Genomic DNA, 15,361 nt, shown 5'->3' with positions numbered 1-15,361 from the left:
ATCCCAGCACTCGAGAAGCAGAGGCAGGAGGATCTTTGTGAACTCCAGACCAGCCTGGTCTACAGAGTGAGTTTCAGTTTTTTGTTTTTGTATAATGTATTTGCTTTTACTTTATGTGCATTGGTATTTTGTCTGCATGTATCTCTGTGTGAGGGTGTCGGAGCCCCTGAAGGTAGAGTCACTGACAGTTGTGAGCTGCTATGCTGGGAATTGAACCCATGTCCTCTGGAAGAACCACCAGTGCTCTTATCTGCTGAGCCATCTCTCCAGCCCCGTGAGTTTTAGTTTTAAAAGTGTTGGAAAGAGACAGGAAATAGTCAAGTGACCATGGCAGGGAGTATTATGGACCTGAAAAGGAGAAGAGGTAGAGGAAAGCTGGACATTGGGAGAAAATGGACTCAGACCCAGGTCTCTGGGCAGGACAAAGGTGGCTGCACAGCTAATGGTCCTGTGCTCCAGCCACTTAACTGGGTGACATCATTAAGTCCTCTGGTTATCAGCAGTGTTGCCTGTGGGGATGGTGAGTGACCAGAATCTTCCTGTAGCCTTGTCCTCACCCTGTACTTCCTTGTCAGTCTCTGGTTGTGGTTAGACACTGAGGCTAAGGTCTAGATGTAATCATCCTGGGCCATCTGGGGTGTGTCCTTGGTGAGTGGTAAGCAGCCTCTGGGGCAGGTGATAGACAGGTCATCCAAAGGTGGGACCAGCCAGTCCACCGAGCCAGAACCCCCATCCTGCCTCTGATAACGGGACTCTGAGCTGTCTGGTTTACAACTAGGGAAACTGGGGTTGGTCATTCAGGAAGGTGACAAGGAGGTAAATGTCACATGAGGCCTTCTAAGACAGAGTTTGATGATTACTTCAGGTCTAGCCAGGAGGCTGATAGCTGTGGGCTGGTGCCAGCACAGCCGGCCTGGAGGCCTCTGGCTCTGTTAAAGATTACTGGTGCTAGGCTTGGTGGCTGTGGGAAGTGGAGGCAGGAGGATTAAGAGTTCAAGGCTATCCTGGCTACGGGAGACTTAATTAATCTTTATTTAATAAAGAAGCAAATGGTGACTTCAGGATGGAGAGAAGGCTGGTGTTTTTCCAGAGGGCTTGGCATCAGGCTGCTTATAATCTCCATCCAGGAAGTACCGCTCGAGGACGTCTGATGCCGTCTTCCGGCCACCTCTCACCAGCACCCACCCACCTACTCAAATAAAAAGGGGCCTGGGAGTCAGCCGGGCAGGGTGGTGGTGCCCTTTTTAACCCCAGTGCACAGGAGGCAGATGGGTAGATGGCTCTCCATGGGTTCAAGGCTAGCCAGGGCTACATAAACCTGTCCACAGAAAGGAAGAGGGTGTCACTCCTTATGTTTGGAAGATAGGCCAAGGAGCAACTGGAACTGGAACCAAAGTGATTTGGTTGATGACTGGAAAAGATGGGCGGATCAAAGAATGATTAAGATGAAAGTGCTGTGTGCTGAAGAGATCGGTGGGAGAACTGGAGTGTCACCTGTAAAGGGACAGGTGGCCCCATATGAGCACAGGGGTAGACCTGCACTAGAAATCAAAGCGGGTAGGGTGCTGCAGATGGCACAGTGGTTAAGAACATTGGCTGCTCTAAGTTCCAGAAGATCGGAGGCCCACTTCTAGCCCCCATGTGCACGAGGCACTTAAGGGGTGTGTGTGTACGTACATACATGTATTTTATTGATATACTTTTTCTTTTTTGAATCAGGATTCTGTTGTGTAGGGCTGCTGTAGGATGGAAATGCTCTGGGCTCCTGTTGGGACAAGGGAGCTCTTGTGGTGGGGCAGGATGTTTTTGGAGGGAAATGGGACCAGTGGAGGGTAGGGCATGGTGGGAAGCTGATAGTGTCAGTGCAGAGTGGTTAGGGAATAGATTCCTCAGGACCAGGGACTGGATGGGTGGGTATGATAGCTAAGATGGCCCAGGCAGGAGAAGAGGAGGTTGAGATACGGACATTTGACGAAGAGTAGCAGGAAGGTATGGCTATTGACAGACAGGACACCTTGTAGGTGGAAGAGACTTTGTTATAGTTGTGACTTTGGGGGGAGGGGAGTCAGGGTTTCATTGTGTATTATAGCCTCGGTTGGCCTTGAACTCACTATGTAGACCAGGCTAGCTTCAAATTCAGAGATTCACGTGCTCCTGCCCCTTAAGTGCTGGACTAAAGGCATGGGCTACCTTAAATGTTGAGATCTTGACTTCATGACCACAGGCAGAACCCAAGAGCCTCTAAGCTTGTTTTTGTCTACCTGCTTTTGACTGCCTTAACTCTGGAGCAGCAATCCTTCTCCTTGCCCCCATGATCAAAAGGTGTTAGGGGGCTCAGCAAGTAAGCACTTGCCATGCGTGTATGACGACCTGAGTCTGGATCCCCAACGTGCACATAAAAAGCCTAGTTCAGCGCCCATGACTGTAATCCCAGTGCTGGGGAGTCAGAGACGAGAATCCCAGCTAGTCGAGCACATGAGTGAGTTCCAGGGTTAGTGAGAGAGGCTCTGTCTCAAAAACAAAACCGGAAAGAAAGAAAACAAGCAAACAATAGCAGCATCATGACTTTATTTGTGGCGTAGAGACAGAGAGGAGATGGGTAACCCAGGCTGGGGCTTGGTGAGAGGACAGTGGTTACTGGGGGATGATGCCTCAAGGGGAGCAGCGCTCAAGTGCACAGTCAGATTTTGCCCGGGAAAGTCCCCTGCTTGATCTGCTCATTCCAGCGCTGCACCTGGAGAAGCAGAGGTCCCCCCAGCATCTGCTCAGCCTGAGTCTGGGCTCACCGCCCTCTCCACCAGCCTCGCTCCGCCCTCTCACCCAGCTGACGGGACACAGTGAATGGAACACGCGGAAATAGTACTCGCAGGGCTGTGTGTTTTTCCCGCGGCGGTCCATGGTCTTCACGCACCGGTGATAGTCTGCAGAGTGCCTCGGGGTGGGGGTGGGAGTGTCACGAGACAAGCCACGCCCCTCTAGACATTGGCCCCATCCTACCCATTCTAGGACTCAGTCTTACACTCTTACTCTTCCAACCAATCGGGTTCCTCCTCCCACTGTAGACTTCCCCTTACTCCAAATTTCCATCTTGACTGAGCTCTACCACCTAACAAGGTCCAGTCCATTTTGGTTGTCTGCTTCACCTTGCCCCTCCAGGACCCAGTTCCAGCCAGCTCCACATCAGGTGCCTCCCTTGACCTCAGACCCCTCTCCTTTTCTCTCGACCTAACCTCCTCACTCCTGGTTTTGCCCTTTACTGACAAGGTTCCATCTCTCCTGGCTCAGTTCATTTCACTCTAGGGTGGCAATCTTATGGTCTCCAGACAGGCGAACTCTTCCACTCCAGGACCCGCCCGTTCACGGCTCGGCCCCACCCACTTCGGTGCAGGCCCCGCCCCTTCAGGCCACGACCCAGCCTCCCATTTCAACGGTCTCCAGGTGGGGGCCTCCCCTCTAATAGGGCCCAACAGGTCTCACCCAGAAAATTCTGGTAGCAGTTACGTGTCTGGTTCTGGTTAGGGAAGCGCGGGTCGAAGGGGGGCGTTTTCCATTCGCCCGAAGGGGGCATCTGGGCTTCAACATCCAACATCCACGGAAGGGTCAGCTCCTGCAGAAAGGGGTGCGGTGCTCCGTGGGTCCTAAGGGGCGCCCCTCGCTCCGACCTTTCCCAGATCCTGACTCACAGTAAACCCCACCCACCTTGGCCTCACCACACTGAGGTGGACAAACTAAACGTAGCTGGAATACCAGGGCTGCGGGGGTCCACCGGTGCCTTTAGCTCGAGAGTGAGGGCTGGTCCCAAGAGCACGGGAGCAACACGACCCTCAGGTCGGATTGGCTGGCCCCCAGGGAGTCCCAGCCAATTGGATCCCTCTGTAATGTGGAGGTGGGGTTAGTGGAGGCCCCGCCCCCTACTTCTTGCCGGATGCCCCCTTGGGTGACCCGTGCACCGGAGCGCGCACACTTAACAGGCACCAAGGCTGGGCTTTTGAGTCTCAGACTAAGACTTTTAATCTCTGCAAAGCTGAGCTTCTCCCTGACATCTGTCCCGCCCCACCCTCCCCGGTATATAAACGTCTATCTAGCTCTGGTCTCTACTGGAGGGGGAGGCTTCCCCACCACCACACACGGTGTTCTCAGTCGTCTGTGTCTTACAGTCGGGGTGCACAGCACCCTGCGGGCCTGTGAGGGAAGGAGGAAAGGGAAGATGATTCCTGGTTCCTGAGACCCACTCCTCCAGGTCCAGATCTTCCGGGTCTCAGGGATACCTGGTCCCACTGGGCTTCTGGACAATTTGTTGATAGAGTCTCCTGAATTATGTTATCTTAAATCCTTGAGTCGCTGCTTACTGTGGGGAGAGAAAGGCAGAGAATGTTTTAGGGGACTGGCAAAGAGACAGGTTCCCAAGAGTATAGAAGTTTTACACACACACACACACACACACACACACACGCACGCACGCACGCACGCACGCACGCACGCGCACGGCAGAGTCAGGCAGATCTCTGAGTTGGAGGCCAGCTTGGTCTACATAAGGAGTTACAGGACAGGCTCCAAAGCTACACAAAGAAACGCTCTCTCAAAAAACATATATATTTCACAGCTGTTATTTACACCTTAAAAGTTGGTCAATATATTTATCACTTCTTTCTAGTTCCAAAATGTTTTGATCACCCTTCACCCCACTCCCAGCACATTAGAAATCATTCCCCATTCCTACCTCTCTAAGCACTTTTTTAAATTAATTTATTTTTGGTTTCAGACAAAGTTTCTCTGTGTGGCCCTAGCTGTCCTGGAACTCACTCTGTAGACTAGGCTGATCTTGAACTCACAGAGATCCTCCTGCCTCCTGAGTACTAGGATTAAAGGCATACACTACCACTGCCTGGCTTCTAAGCATTTTTGTTTTGTTTTGTTTTGTTTTGAGACAGGGTTTCTCTGTAGCTTTGGGACCTGTCCTGGAACTAGCTCTGTAGACCAGGCTGGCCTCAAACTCACAGAGCTCCGCCTGCCTCTGCCTCCTGAGTGCTGGAATTGAAGGTGTGCGCCACCACCGCCCGGCTTTCTAAGTACTTTTAAACCACCATCTTTCTGTCTCCATGGGTAGAAATATAATCTTATTTGGTTGGCTTTTGGGGTGTTTCTTTCACTTGGTATATGATTATTTTTATTTTTACTTTTCTTTTTCTTCTTGAGACAAGGTCTCACCATGGCCTAGAAATTGGCTGGCTTGCAGCTGGTTCTATAGATTAGGATGGTCTCTAACTTACAGAGATCCACCTGCTTCTGCTTTCTGAGTGCTGTGATTAAAGGGGAGGGGGTGACATGTCATGGGGACTTGCTTACATAGATCAGAGGACAGTTTGTGGAAGTTCGTTCTCACCTTCCACCCTATGGGTCCCAAGGATGGAACGTGGGTGGCTGTGTCAGGCTTGGTGACAAGCCCTCTTACCCACACTGAACCATCACAAGGGCTCCTATTTTCTTTGTTTGAGACAGGGTCACTTCATAGTACAGGCTGGTCTGGATATTGATACAGAGCCAAAGGGAAACCTGGGCTCCTCCTCCTATGCCTCTGCCTCCCAAGTGCTAGGTCTGGACTACCACACCCACTTTTATTTGGTGCTAGGGTCAAATCCAGGGGCCTCCTGCCTGAATGCTAGGCAAGCAAGCAGTCTACCCCATGCATTATATCCCCAACTCGCTTTGTCTCTGCTGGTGACCTCCCATCTCACAATCCTCACAGGCTGATAACTTCCCCCAAGTCACTTCCCCTGAATTCTAGACTCCTACACCCCATTACCTGTTTGTTTCACATCTTCCCCCATCACCTCAGAATCACCTCCCTGACTCCTCCATTTGCTATCTTGCCCCCACTGCTGCCTGTGGCTTTTACATTCTGCAGCTCTCCGAAGCTATAAACATCCCAGCCATCCTCAACATCGGGAATGGTTAATATCAACCTGATGCAATCGAGGATCACCCAGGAGACAGACTTCTGGGTACATCTGTGAGGGTCTGATGGAAGGAGGAAGACCCACTCTCAGGGTAGATGACACCATTCTGCAGTCTGGAGTGTCAGACTGAAGGAAGATGAGAAAATGAGACTGAGGAGGTTCTGTGGGTAAACCGCCTGTTGTAAGAGCATGAGGGCCTGACTCTGGGACCCTAGGACCTACGGAAAGCACACCCCTGTAACCCAGCAAGCATGGGTAGACACAGCTGGATGTCCAAATGACAAGCTCTAAATTCAGTCAGAAACTGTCTCAAAAAAAGAAAAGGGAAAGTCACCAAGGAAGACACCCGACATTGACTGTCTTATACATTTGCATGCACAAGCAAGCACACACACACACACACACAGAGAGAGAGAGAGAGAGAGAGAGAGAGAGAGAGAGAGAGAGAGAGAGGAGAGAGAGAGAGAGAGAGAGAGAGAGAGAGGGGAGAGAGAGAGAGAGAGAGAGAGAGAGAGAGAGAGGGAAAGTAACTTCCCACCATGATTGGAGCTGGACCCTTAACTCAACCTGTGCACCAGAATAAACCACTCCTTCATTTTGTCTGGTATTTTTTCATAGTATGGAGAAAAGCGATGCATGGCTCCTTAAGCATCACCTTACCCTTGACAGCCTCTGTGAACTCCTAGGCTTCTCAATACTCTCTTGTCCTAGTCACCATCACCTCCTGGGTGGCCTCTGACATAAACACTCTCCCCATTCATCGCCTCTACATTCCATTCTGGAGCCCAGCAGGTAGCCCTTTCCACATTAATCAGTTCCAATTATTCTGACCCCAAACCTCCAGCTTGCTCATAGTCAAAGCCAACATCCTTAAACTTGTCTCAGTTCCTGTAGGCTCTCAGGCATGCCCCCCAACACCCAGTGGCTCACCGTGACAGCATTTCCTATGTTAGGACTCTGTGTAGGGTACACTCAATAAAGGAGCAGTGAGCATGCATGCTTCTGCCTAAAGGATTTTGCTCCTTCTACCTAGTGGTTCTCAACATGAGGGTCGTGACCCCTTTGGGGGTCTCTTATCAGATAGCCTGCATATGGGATATTTACATTACGATTCTTAGCAGTAGCAAAATTTCAGTTATGAAGTAGCAATGGAAGAATTTGTTAGTTGGGGGTCACCACCACATGAGGAACGGTGTTAAAGGTCAGTATTGGGAAGGTTGAGAACCACTGCTCTACGCGAACTCTCCTCCCCTTTGATGCTCTCGCTGCTTCCATTTTCCCCACAGGTCTTTTTGTTTTGTCTGGAGACTAGGTCTCACGTAGTCCAGACTGGTTTCCAACTCACTATGCATATCCAAGGCTGGTCTTGGACTCCCACTCCATTTGCCTTCACCTCCTGATGGCCAGGAGTACAGGCATGTTGGGTCAATACACCTTGTTTCCTTCAGGATTGGGTGGTTCCAGCTCAGGGCTCTGAACATGCTCTGGAAGTACCCTGCCATCTGAGCTACACCTCCAGCCTCCTCTTTCATGTCTTTACACAAATGACTCCAGCCCTAAGGCTGAGCCACCTTAGGCCGTTGTGCTGTGGTGGGGTCTGTCCTCTGCATTGCAAATATTTAGCAACATGCCTTATCCCTTAACCACTAGGTGCCAAGTGGTATAATCTGCTTCTGCCACCCATATCATTGGGCCCTGTATCCACTGCTTAGGGCAATGCCCACCACACAGTCAACACTTCATATCTACTTCCTGTCTAGTGATGGCAGTCGTGGGTTGGCTCAATGGTAAAGTTTGCACTTAGCATACATAATGGACTGAATTCAATCTTGAGAATCTGCTCTCCTCCCCCCTCTCTTTCTTTCTCTCTCTCTCTCTCTCTCTCTCTCTCTCTCTCTCTCTCTCTCTCTCTCCCTCTCTGTATGCATATGTATATTAGAGTTGATAGTGGATACCAGCTGCTAATGTCAAATACCTGAGCATGAGGGGTGCCAAATTCCTTTACCAGAATCTCCTCTTTCATGGACATTTTTCTCTTATTCTCCATTTCCAAGACAATGGGCAAGAGAACTTCTGAGGTTGATCCCACGACAGCCAGAGGCTGTTGCTGTGTTTGTGCCTGCTTGAGCCCTTGATGTTTCACTCCAGGCTTTTGGGGCACCCTGACTGAGAAGCCTGTCTTGGTGATGGGAGACGTCAGGGATGTCAGGGGTGTCATTGGCCGGGAAGTGTTCTCCAAACCTGAGGTGGTCATGATGGTGGGAAACTGAACAGTTTTACCCACCTTTGGGCTGTCAGTCTTTGGCAACTCAATTATGGGTTCCTTGGAAGTCCTCAGCAAATCCTCAGGTAGCTTCTCCTCCACCTGGAGCTGTGTGTTCTCTTTCACCTTAGTAGGGCACCTGACCACTACCTGGGTTTCTTCTGGTAAGGCCATCTGGCTGGCATTAAAGGGCAAATCGGCCAGCACAGACATGGCAGACCCCCTGGAAGTCATGGAGAACCAGGAGGGCAGAGATATGGTATCTGGCTTCAGGTGCTGCTGTTTGGATTTGGCCATGATCATCATCTTGGCCAGGGCGAGACCCTCCACAGAGAAGGCCCTATTGTTCTCTGTGTGGAGGCCCTCAACAACTACCTCCTCGGTCAAGACCCATTTCCTCTGCTTCTCTATCTCCTTGGACTTCAGATCAGGCAAGTTCACAGTTGTCTCTTCCCTCATCTTGTAGGCCCTGTCCTCCGATTTGCTCCTGCACGTCAAGGCGTCCAGAGTGACCTCCTGGGTTTTGCTAATCAAGATCTCCTTGGATTGCTTCTTGGTGGTGGCAGAGGGCAACTGCAGGGCTGTGGCCTGGGCCCTCATATCTACCACTTTTGTCTTCTGCCCTCTCACCAACACAACAGGTTCCTGTTTCCCTTCAGACTTTCTCTCAAGCATGTCTCCTGCCGGTAACACGCTAGTATCCTCAGGGGCCTTTGCCCTTGAATCGGGAGTTTTCTGGTACCGGGCAGTTGGAACCTTCTGAGATTGAGTATTTAGGACTAGAAGTTCCTTCTTTGGGGGTGTGGCCTTTTGAGAACCTGCAGGTACTTGTAGAAGCTTTGGAGTTGGGGGTAAAGTTTTCTGGGGTGGAGCAACTAGAACTGGGGCCTTCCGCGGGGGTGCAGGGATGGATGGGGGCTTCTGGGAAATAGAAGGTGGAACCTTATAGAAGAGGCTAGGTTTGGCTGGAGACTTCTGGGTTGACCATGGTGCAGCTGGGATTTTCCGAGCTGGAGCAGGGAGGGCTGGGGCCTTCTGAGCTGGAGCTGGCTCAGCTGGTACCTTAGTAGACTGGTCCAAAATGAATGGTGCTTTCCCTGGTGGGATGGGGGCAGATGCAGCCTTCTGGGAGGACAGTGGCCCCATGTATTTCACTGAGCCTATGGGCATGGCCTTGTCATTGGACTTCGGAAAGATGTATAAGGCAGGAGGGTACGGAGACGTGTACAAGGAAGAAGACAACAAGGTGGATTCAGTGTCCATGAGCTCATCAAGGTCTTGTGTCCACAGGAAGGTGTCCATGTGATCACAGGAGTCGATGATGGGTAAACCAGGGCCGTCACGAGCGATACACTGTGTGGGAGTCTCGATAAGACCGCCCCGGCCTGTGGTTCCCTCAGAATCCGATCTGTAGGTCTGTAGACGGATGGGATGAGCATGCTAAGGACCAGGGGAGACACAAAGCTTGGGGATCTTGTCTTTCAGCCTTTCTTCTTTCCACCCTTCTCCCTTGGACCCCGAACCCTGGAGCCCACATCCCAAAACTCCTCCTTTGGACCCTGGAGTCCAGGCCCAGCCCTCCTCCCTTGGACACTGGAGTCTAGACCCTAGCTCCTAATGAATAACTGGCCTTTGAATTGGAGTGCTCCTGGTTCATCGTGCTGGAGATGATGCTAAAGATGGTTCGGATGGTGATGCTGGCCTTCTCTGTAGGGCAGAAAGAAGTGTGAGCCCTCTGGGAAAGGGATCAAATTCACAAGCAGGCTCATGCTGGTGGCAGAGGGTGGGCATTGGTCATACCAGAAACGCGGATGAGAGTTTTGGATCTGTCATGGCAGGCATTTAGGTAGGATCTACAGAAGTAACATGGCAGGATATTAGCAATGTGTGAGCCAGGGTCCTAAATATAACCAGCCCCAAATGCTTATTGCCTACTTCTTTTCTGTGACTTTCATCTGATCCTCAGGAGGTTTCAGTTGTGACCAGATGAGAGGCAGAGAGTCACCCACAGCCTGAGACCTGAGTGTGTGCTTGACTGTCTGTCCGTGGGCAGAGAGGAGAGAGTCAGAGTCAGGGGAGGGCCAGCCCCACCCCCACGCGCATGGCACACACACACACACACACACACACACACACACACACACACACACACAGAACCCTGGATGCCTCACCTTGGTCTTCCGTTGTTTTTGAGAAGAGAATATCTTGTAAGGGAAGGTACGCTGAGCCACTTCAACTGGAGAGAGAGAGAGAGAGAGAGAGAGAGAGAGAAGGACTTCAGGGGGCAGTGACATGGAGCAAGCTCCTAGGACAAGGTGAGAGGTTAGCTCAGCCAGGGCGTGCAGGAGAAACTGCCAAAGAGTTTACACTCCACCCATGCTTTGAGGGAGAGGGTTCCTAACACGCAGAGGAAGGTGGCCTAACCTTTGACAGAGGTGGCTCACCTGTAAGTCTGCTTCCAGATTGATCCTGTGGACAGAAGGGGCAGTTTGTTGAGGTCTTTTACTGGTCCCCCCTTATTATTTTTATTCTATTTTAGTTTAAGATTTGTTTATTTAGTCATTTTTTTTTATTTCACATGCATTTTGTGTTTTGCCCACATGTATGTGTGTCTGTGTGAAAGTGTCAGATCTCCTGAAACGGGAGTTACAGGCAGTTATGAGCTGTCATGTGGGTACTGGAAATTGAACCCAGGTCCTCTGGAAGAATAGCCAGTGATCTTAACCCTGAGCCATCTCTCCAGCCCCTATTTATTCATTTTATGTGTATGTATGAGTGCCTACATCTATGTATACCATGTCATGTTAATGTAGGAGCCAATGATGTCGGGCAGAGCCATTGGCTAACACTCAAGTTGGAGTTACAGGCGGTTAGCGCCACTCTGAGTTCTCAGCACACATGGGTCCTCAGCAAGAGCAGAGTGTGTTTGTTTGTTGGTTTCTCGAGACAGGGTTTCTCTGTGTAATCGCTGTGGCTGTCCTGGAATTTGCTTTGTAGACCAGGCTGGTCTTGAACCCATGGAGGTCCTCCTGCCTCTTCCTCCCAAGAGCTGTAATTAAAGGAATGTGCCACCACCACCCACAGTATGTGCTCTTAACCGCTGAACCTCCTTTCCCTTTCCCCTTCCAGGCCCTTAATATTTGGGTTTTTTTGTTTGTTTGTTTTGGGTGTTTTGTGTTTCTCTCTCTCTCAATCTTTCTCTCTCTCTTTTTAGTTTTTTGAGACAGTGTGTTCCTGCCTGCCTCTGCCTCCCAAGTGCAGGGATTAAAGGCATGCCACCACTGCCCAGTTTTGGGTTTGTTTTTTTTTTTGTTTTGTTTTGTTTTTTGGTTTTGTTTTGTTTTTTTAAAACAGGGTTTGTCTTGTGTAACAGTACTAGCTGTTCTGGAACTTGCTCTTTTTTTTTTTTTTTTTTGGTTTTTTTTGAGACAGGGTTTCTCTGTGGTTTTGGAGCCTGTCCTGGAACTAGCTCTGTAGACCAGGCTGGTCTCGAACTCACAGAGATCCGCCTGCCTCTGCCTCCAAAGTGCTGGGATTAAAGGCGTGCGCCACCACCGCCCGGCCTGGAACTTGCTCTTGTAGACCAGGCTGGACTCAAACTCACAGAGACTGGCCTGCCTCAGCCTCCCAAGTGCTGGGAATAAAGGTGTGCGCCATCACCACCCTTATGCTGCCCTTAGCATTTTTATTGCATTTATTTATTATTTTGGGGCAGTGCACATGCCATGGTACCTCTTTGGAGGTCAAGGGACAGCTTTTAGCAGTTGCCTCTCTCCTCCTTCCACCATGTGGGACAGGGGATCCAACCCAGGTTGACGGACTTGGAGGCAGGTGCTCTTACCCACTGAGCCTTCTTACTGGCTCACACCAAGCATTTGTACATGAATTTTGGAGACGGTACAATTTAGATTCTTGAACTTGCAAGGTAAGCCCTTTATGGGCTCACCTTCCTCTCCAGCTCTTCCTTTGGCTTTTGTTTTTGTTATAACACAGGGTCTCACCCTAAAGCCTATGATGACCTGAAACTCACTACATAGCTAGACTGGCCTCAAATTCATTACAATCCTCCTGCTTCAGCCTCCCAAGTCTTGGGGACTACAAGCACGAGCCACCAAACCTCTTTTTTTTCTTTAAAAAAAAAAAGGAATGGAAATTGGTGGGCGGTGGTGGTGTGCACCTTTGTACCTTTAATCCCAGCACTCTGGAGGTAGAGGCAGGCAGATCTTTGTGAGTTCGAGTCCAGCCTGGTCTACAAAGCAAGTTCCAGAACAGACAAGTCTACACAGAGAAAAAAAAAACTGTGTCTCAAAAAAAAAAATAGAAATTGTTCCCAGGAATGGGAAGTAGGGCCAAGGACTGCTAAGAGACACAGCAGGTAAAGGCACCTGTTGCTGCGTCTGATGACCTGAGTGTTCTCCCCAGGATCCACATGGTAGGCGAGAAGCAGCACCCCAGTGTGTATCCATGCTCACATACATACACGAAAAAGAGTGGAAAGAGGCTAATGAGTTGAGGGTATAAACCAGACCAGCCTCAAATTTGTGTATGTGTGTTGTTGTTGCTTTGTTTTGGTATTGGTTTTCTGAGACAGGGTTTCTCTGTGTAACAGCCCTGGCTGTCCTGGAACTCTCTTTGTAAACCAGAATCACCTCAAATGCCTAGAGATCTACCTGCCCCTGCCTCCCTCATGCTGGGCTTAAAAAGCACATGCAGTCACACCTGGCTAGAGCCCTCTTCTCCTGCCTTCATCTCCCAAACATTGGAGATTACAGGTATGTGCCTGGGTGCCTGGCCACTTTTTCTGGTGTGTGTGTGTGTGTGTGTGTGTGTGTGTGTGTGTGTGTGTGCAGGTGTGTGCAGGTGTGTGCAGGTGTGTGCATGTGGAGGTCGGAGGACACCCTCAGGTGTCATTGCTCAGAACCTGTCTACCTTTTATAGTTTCTTCTGAGACAGGTTTTCCTCACTGGCTGGAATCAATCTACAAAGTAGGTTCAAGCAAGGCCAGGGATCTACCTGTCTCTGCCTCCCAACATTGGGATTACAAGCATGTACCGCTACATCTAGCCTTTTTATGTGGGTTCTGAGGGCTTGAACTCAGGTCCTGATACTCCGAAGGCAATTTCTTTATCAACCGAGTTATTTTCCCTGCCCCATGGTTTCTGGTTGCTACCTATCCTGCCAGCAACGTCATCCCTAACTTTCTTTCCTTGGTCCCGTGAGTTTAGACCCTCCTTTCAGACCCAGCATTCTAGGAACCCAGCTCCTTTTCCTGTCCACCCCACCCCTCAAGCTTTGGGCAATGGGGCCTCTGTTCTCTGTGGAATCAGGACAGTGGTCTCCAATCCCGCCTCATTGAATCCCACCTGAAGGCGCCAGGTGGAGGCCGGCGCTCCGTCTAGGGGCGCGTCCAGGGGGGGCATGTTGATGGTCCTGGGTGCCCAAGATATGGTAGGTTCATGAAGCAAGTTGATGAGGCGAATCCAGCGATCAAACAGGAAGTCTAGCTCATGATCAGGGGCATCCAGTTCCAGGTAGTAGTAACGGCCGGTGATCAGACGAAGCTTCAGGCGCCAGGAGGGCAGATCGTGGACATAGAGGTGGGCAAGGTCTAGCGGGATCATCCTGCGGGAGGTGTGAGACCTCCCGGGTAGCTAGTGCCAAGGTAATGTGGAGAGTGGAGTGAGCTTGGGATAGAGCTCGAGGAACGAGGAGGAACATACCTGGTCAGGTTGAGATTGGAGCAATCCTTGCCCTCCGGGGGCCGAGCAAGCAAGAGAATGTCAGGCAGCACTAGACCAGGCAAAGATGCCGCTACACCCATAGTCAGCTTGTTGGTTCTGTGGTGCACGAATGCAGGAGCCCCATGATTGGTCACCTGGGGCAGCCAGGGAGCAGGGCTGGGACCAGTCCTTTCTCCAACATGCCTCCAGCATCCCCTCACCTGAGAGTCTCCTTTCTTTCCAAACCCACTTCCTACCTACAGAAGTTCAAATTCCAAATCCCCGTTCAAACCCACTAAGTCTGGGGGGGGGTGGTCCCCTCTTTCTTCCTGTGTTTCAACCCTCCTCCCCCATTTCCCGGGGCGCAGGGAGCAGGGGACCTGGACAAAGTTACTCTCGAACATGGGCAGCGGGCGGAGGGGCAGGTACTCGCCCTTCTGGAGGGTCTTCTGCAGCTCCCCAAGAATGGGAACCCACTTCTGGGGGTCCTGGGGAGGCTGGGTTCGCCGAATGTTCAACAGCCGTTTCATGACGGCTATCAGAACAGCAGGGGGAGGTGTATAGATTCAGGGACCCAGGACCCACCCCAGCCCACCAGCCTTGGACCCCTGGGCTTCAAGGATGTCAGGAGCTCCGCAGTGACAGAAAGTGGAGTGTCCCCAGGGCTGAGAGACTCTGGTATGGCCATGGCCCTGCAGAGAGGTAGTCAGCTCTAGGCTGTGGGAGGAACCTTTGACAGGGGCTTTGTGACCTCACTAGACACCAAGAGGCTGCTTCCTGGGAACTGTCCAGGGGCCACATCCTTCCAGAATATGGAGTCTTCAAAGTTGGGATAGGCTGACTCCATCAGAGCATCCCCTCTCTGGACCCAAAATTGTGGTGATACAGACACCATCACCATAGGGGTTTGTGTTAGTACCTATACAGGGACCATTAGCCCAAAGACTTGAATCACAGGCCAAGCTCTGCCAGTGTCCCTCCTCCTCAGCAAGACCCAGCACCATGCTGAGCCTCAGTTTCCCAATGATGTGTGTGTGTGTGTATGTGTGTTTGCTTGCACGATCTCACATCAACTGAATAGTGAACTGTAAAGAAAGGGCCAACATGACTGAGAACGGTGACTACAACTATATTCCCAGCACTAGGGATACAGAGTGAGGAAAATTATAAATCTGAGGCCAGCCTAGGCTTTATAACAATACCCTGCCTCAAAATAAATGAATGAATAAAACCAAGGGCTTGGGTTGTAGTTAAGTGGTAAAATACTTGTCTGGCATGCACAAGGTCCTGGGTTCAATCCCAGCACCATAATGACATAGGTCAACTACCTATGTGACCATAATAGCAACAAGCTGGGCATGGTGACACACATCTTTAATCCCAGAATTCAGTAGGCAGAGACAGGCAGATCTCTGTGAGGT

The 15,361-nt window shown here is 50.7% G+C and overlaps 3 protein-coding genes across 4 annotated transcripts in view; 1 reads left to right on the top strand and 2 right to left on the bottom strand.

The window, feature by feature from the left end:
* Positions 1-15,361, top strand: part of Rpl28 (ribosomal protein L28) — a 74,020-nt gene that overhangs the window by 34,427 nt on the left and 24,232 nt on the right. The window lies entirely within an intron of this gene.
* On the bottom strand, positions 2,561-3,829 carry Cox6b2 (cytochrome c oxidase subunit 6B2). Of its 2 annotated transcripts, XM_075959140.1 has the most exons (4): positions 3,700-3,814; positions 3,478-3,607; positions 2,821-2,921; positions 2,561-2,734 (listed from the first exon to the last, which is right to left on the bottom strand). In XM_075959140.1, the coding sequence occupies exons 2-4, from the start codon at positions 3,587-3,589 to the stop codon at positions 2,681-2,683; spliced, it is 267 nt and encodes an 88-aa protein (XP_075815255.1). In that variant the 5' UTR covers positions 3,590-3,607; positions 3,700-3,814; the 3' UTR covers positions 2,561-2,680. The 2 variants fall into 2 exon arrangements, with proteins under 2 accessions (XP_075815255.1, XP_075815252.1); XM_075959137.1 differs by having other exon boundaries at positions 2,561-2,921; positions 3,748-3,829.
* On the bottom strand, positions 3,707-14,470 carry Garin5b (golgi associated RAB2 interactor family member 5B). Its single transcript, XM_075987215.1, has 12 exons — positions 14,321-14,470; positions 13,941-14,095; positions 13,584-13,842; positions 10,665-10,689; positions 10,392-10,456; positions 10,156-10,259; positions 10,021-10,073; positions 9,865-9,927; positions 7,913-9,632; positions 5,384-5,391; positions 4,099-4,182; positions 3,707-3,873 (listed from the first exon to the last, which is right to left on the bottom strand). The coding sequence occupies exons 1-12, from the start codon at positions 14,468-14,470 to the stop codon at positions 3,707-3,709; spliced, it is 2,853 nt and encodes a 950-aa protein (XP_075843330.1).

Source organism: Microtus pennsylvanicus, chromosome 1, assembly GCF_037038515.1.
Source record: "Microtus pennsylvanicus isolate mMicPen1 chromosome 1, mMicPen1.hap1, whole genome shotgun sequence".
Classification (NCBI taxonomy): domain Eukaryota; kingdom Metazoa; phylum Chordata; class Mammalia; order Rodentia; family Cricetidae; genus Microtus; species Microtus pennsylvanicus.
This window is presented reverse-complemented; position numbering and strand designations above follow the sequence as displayed.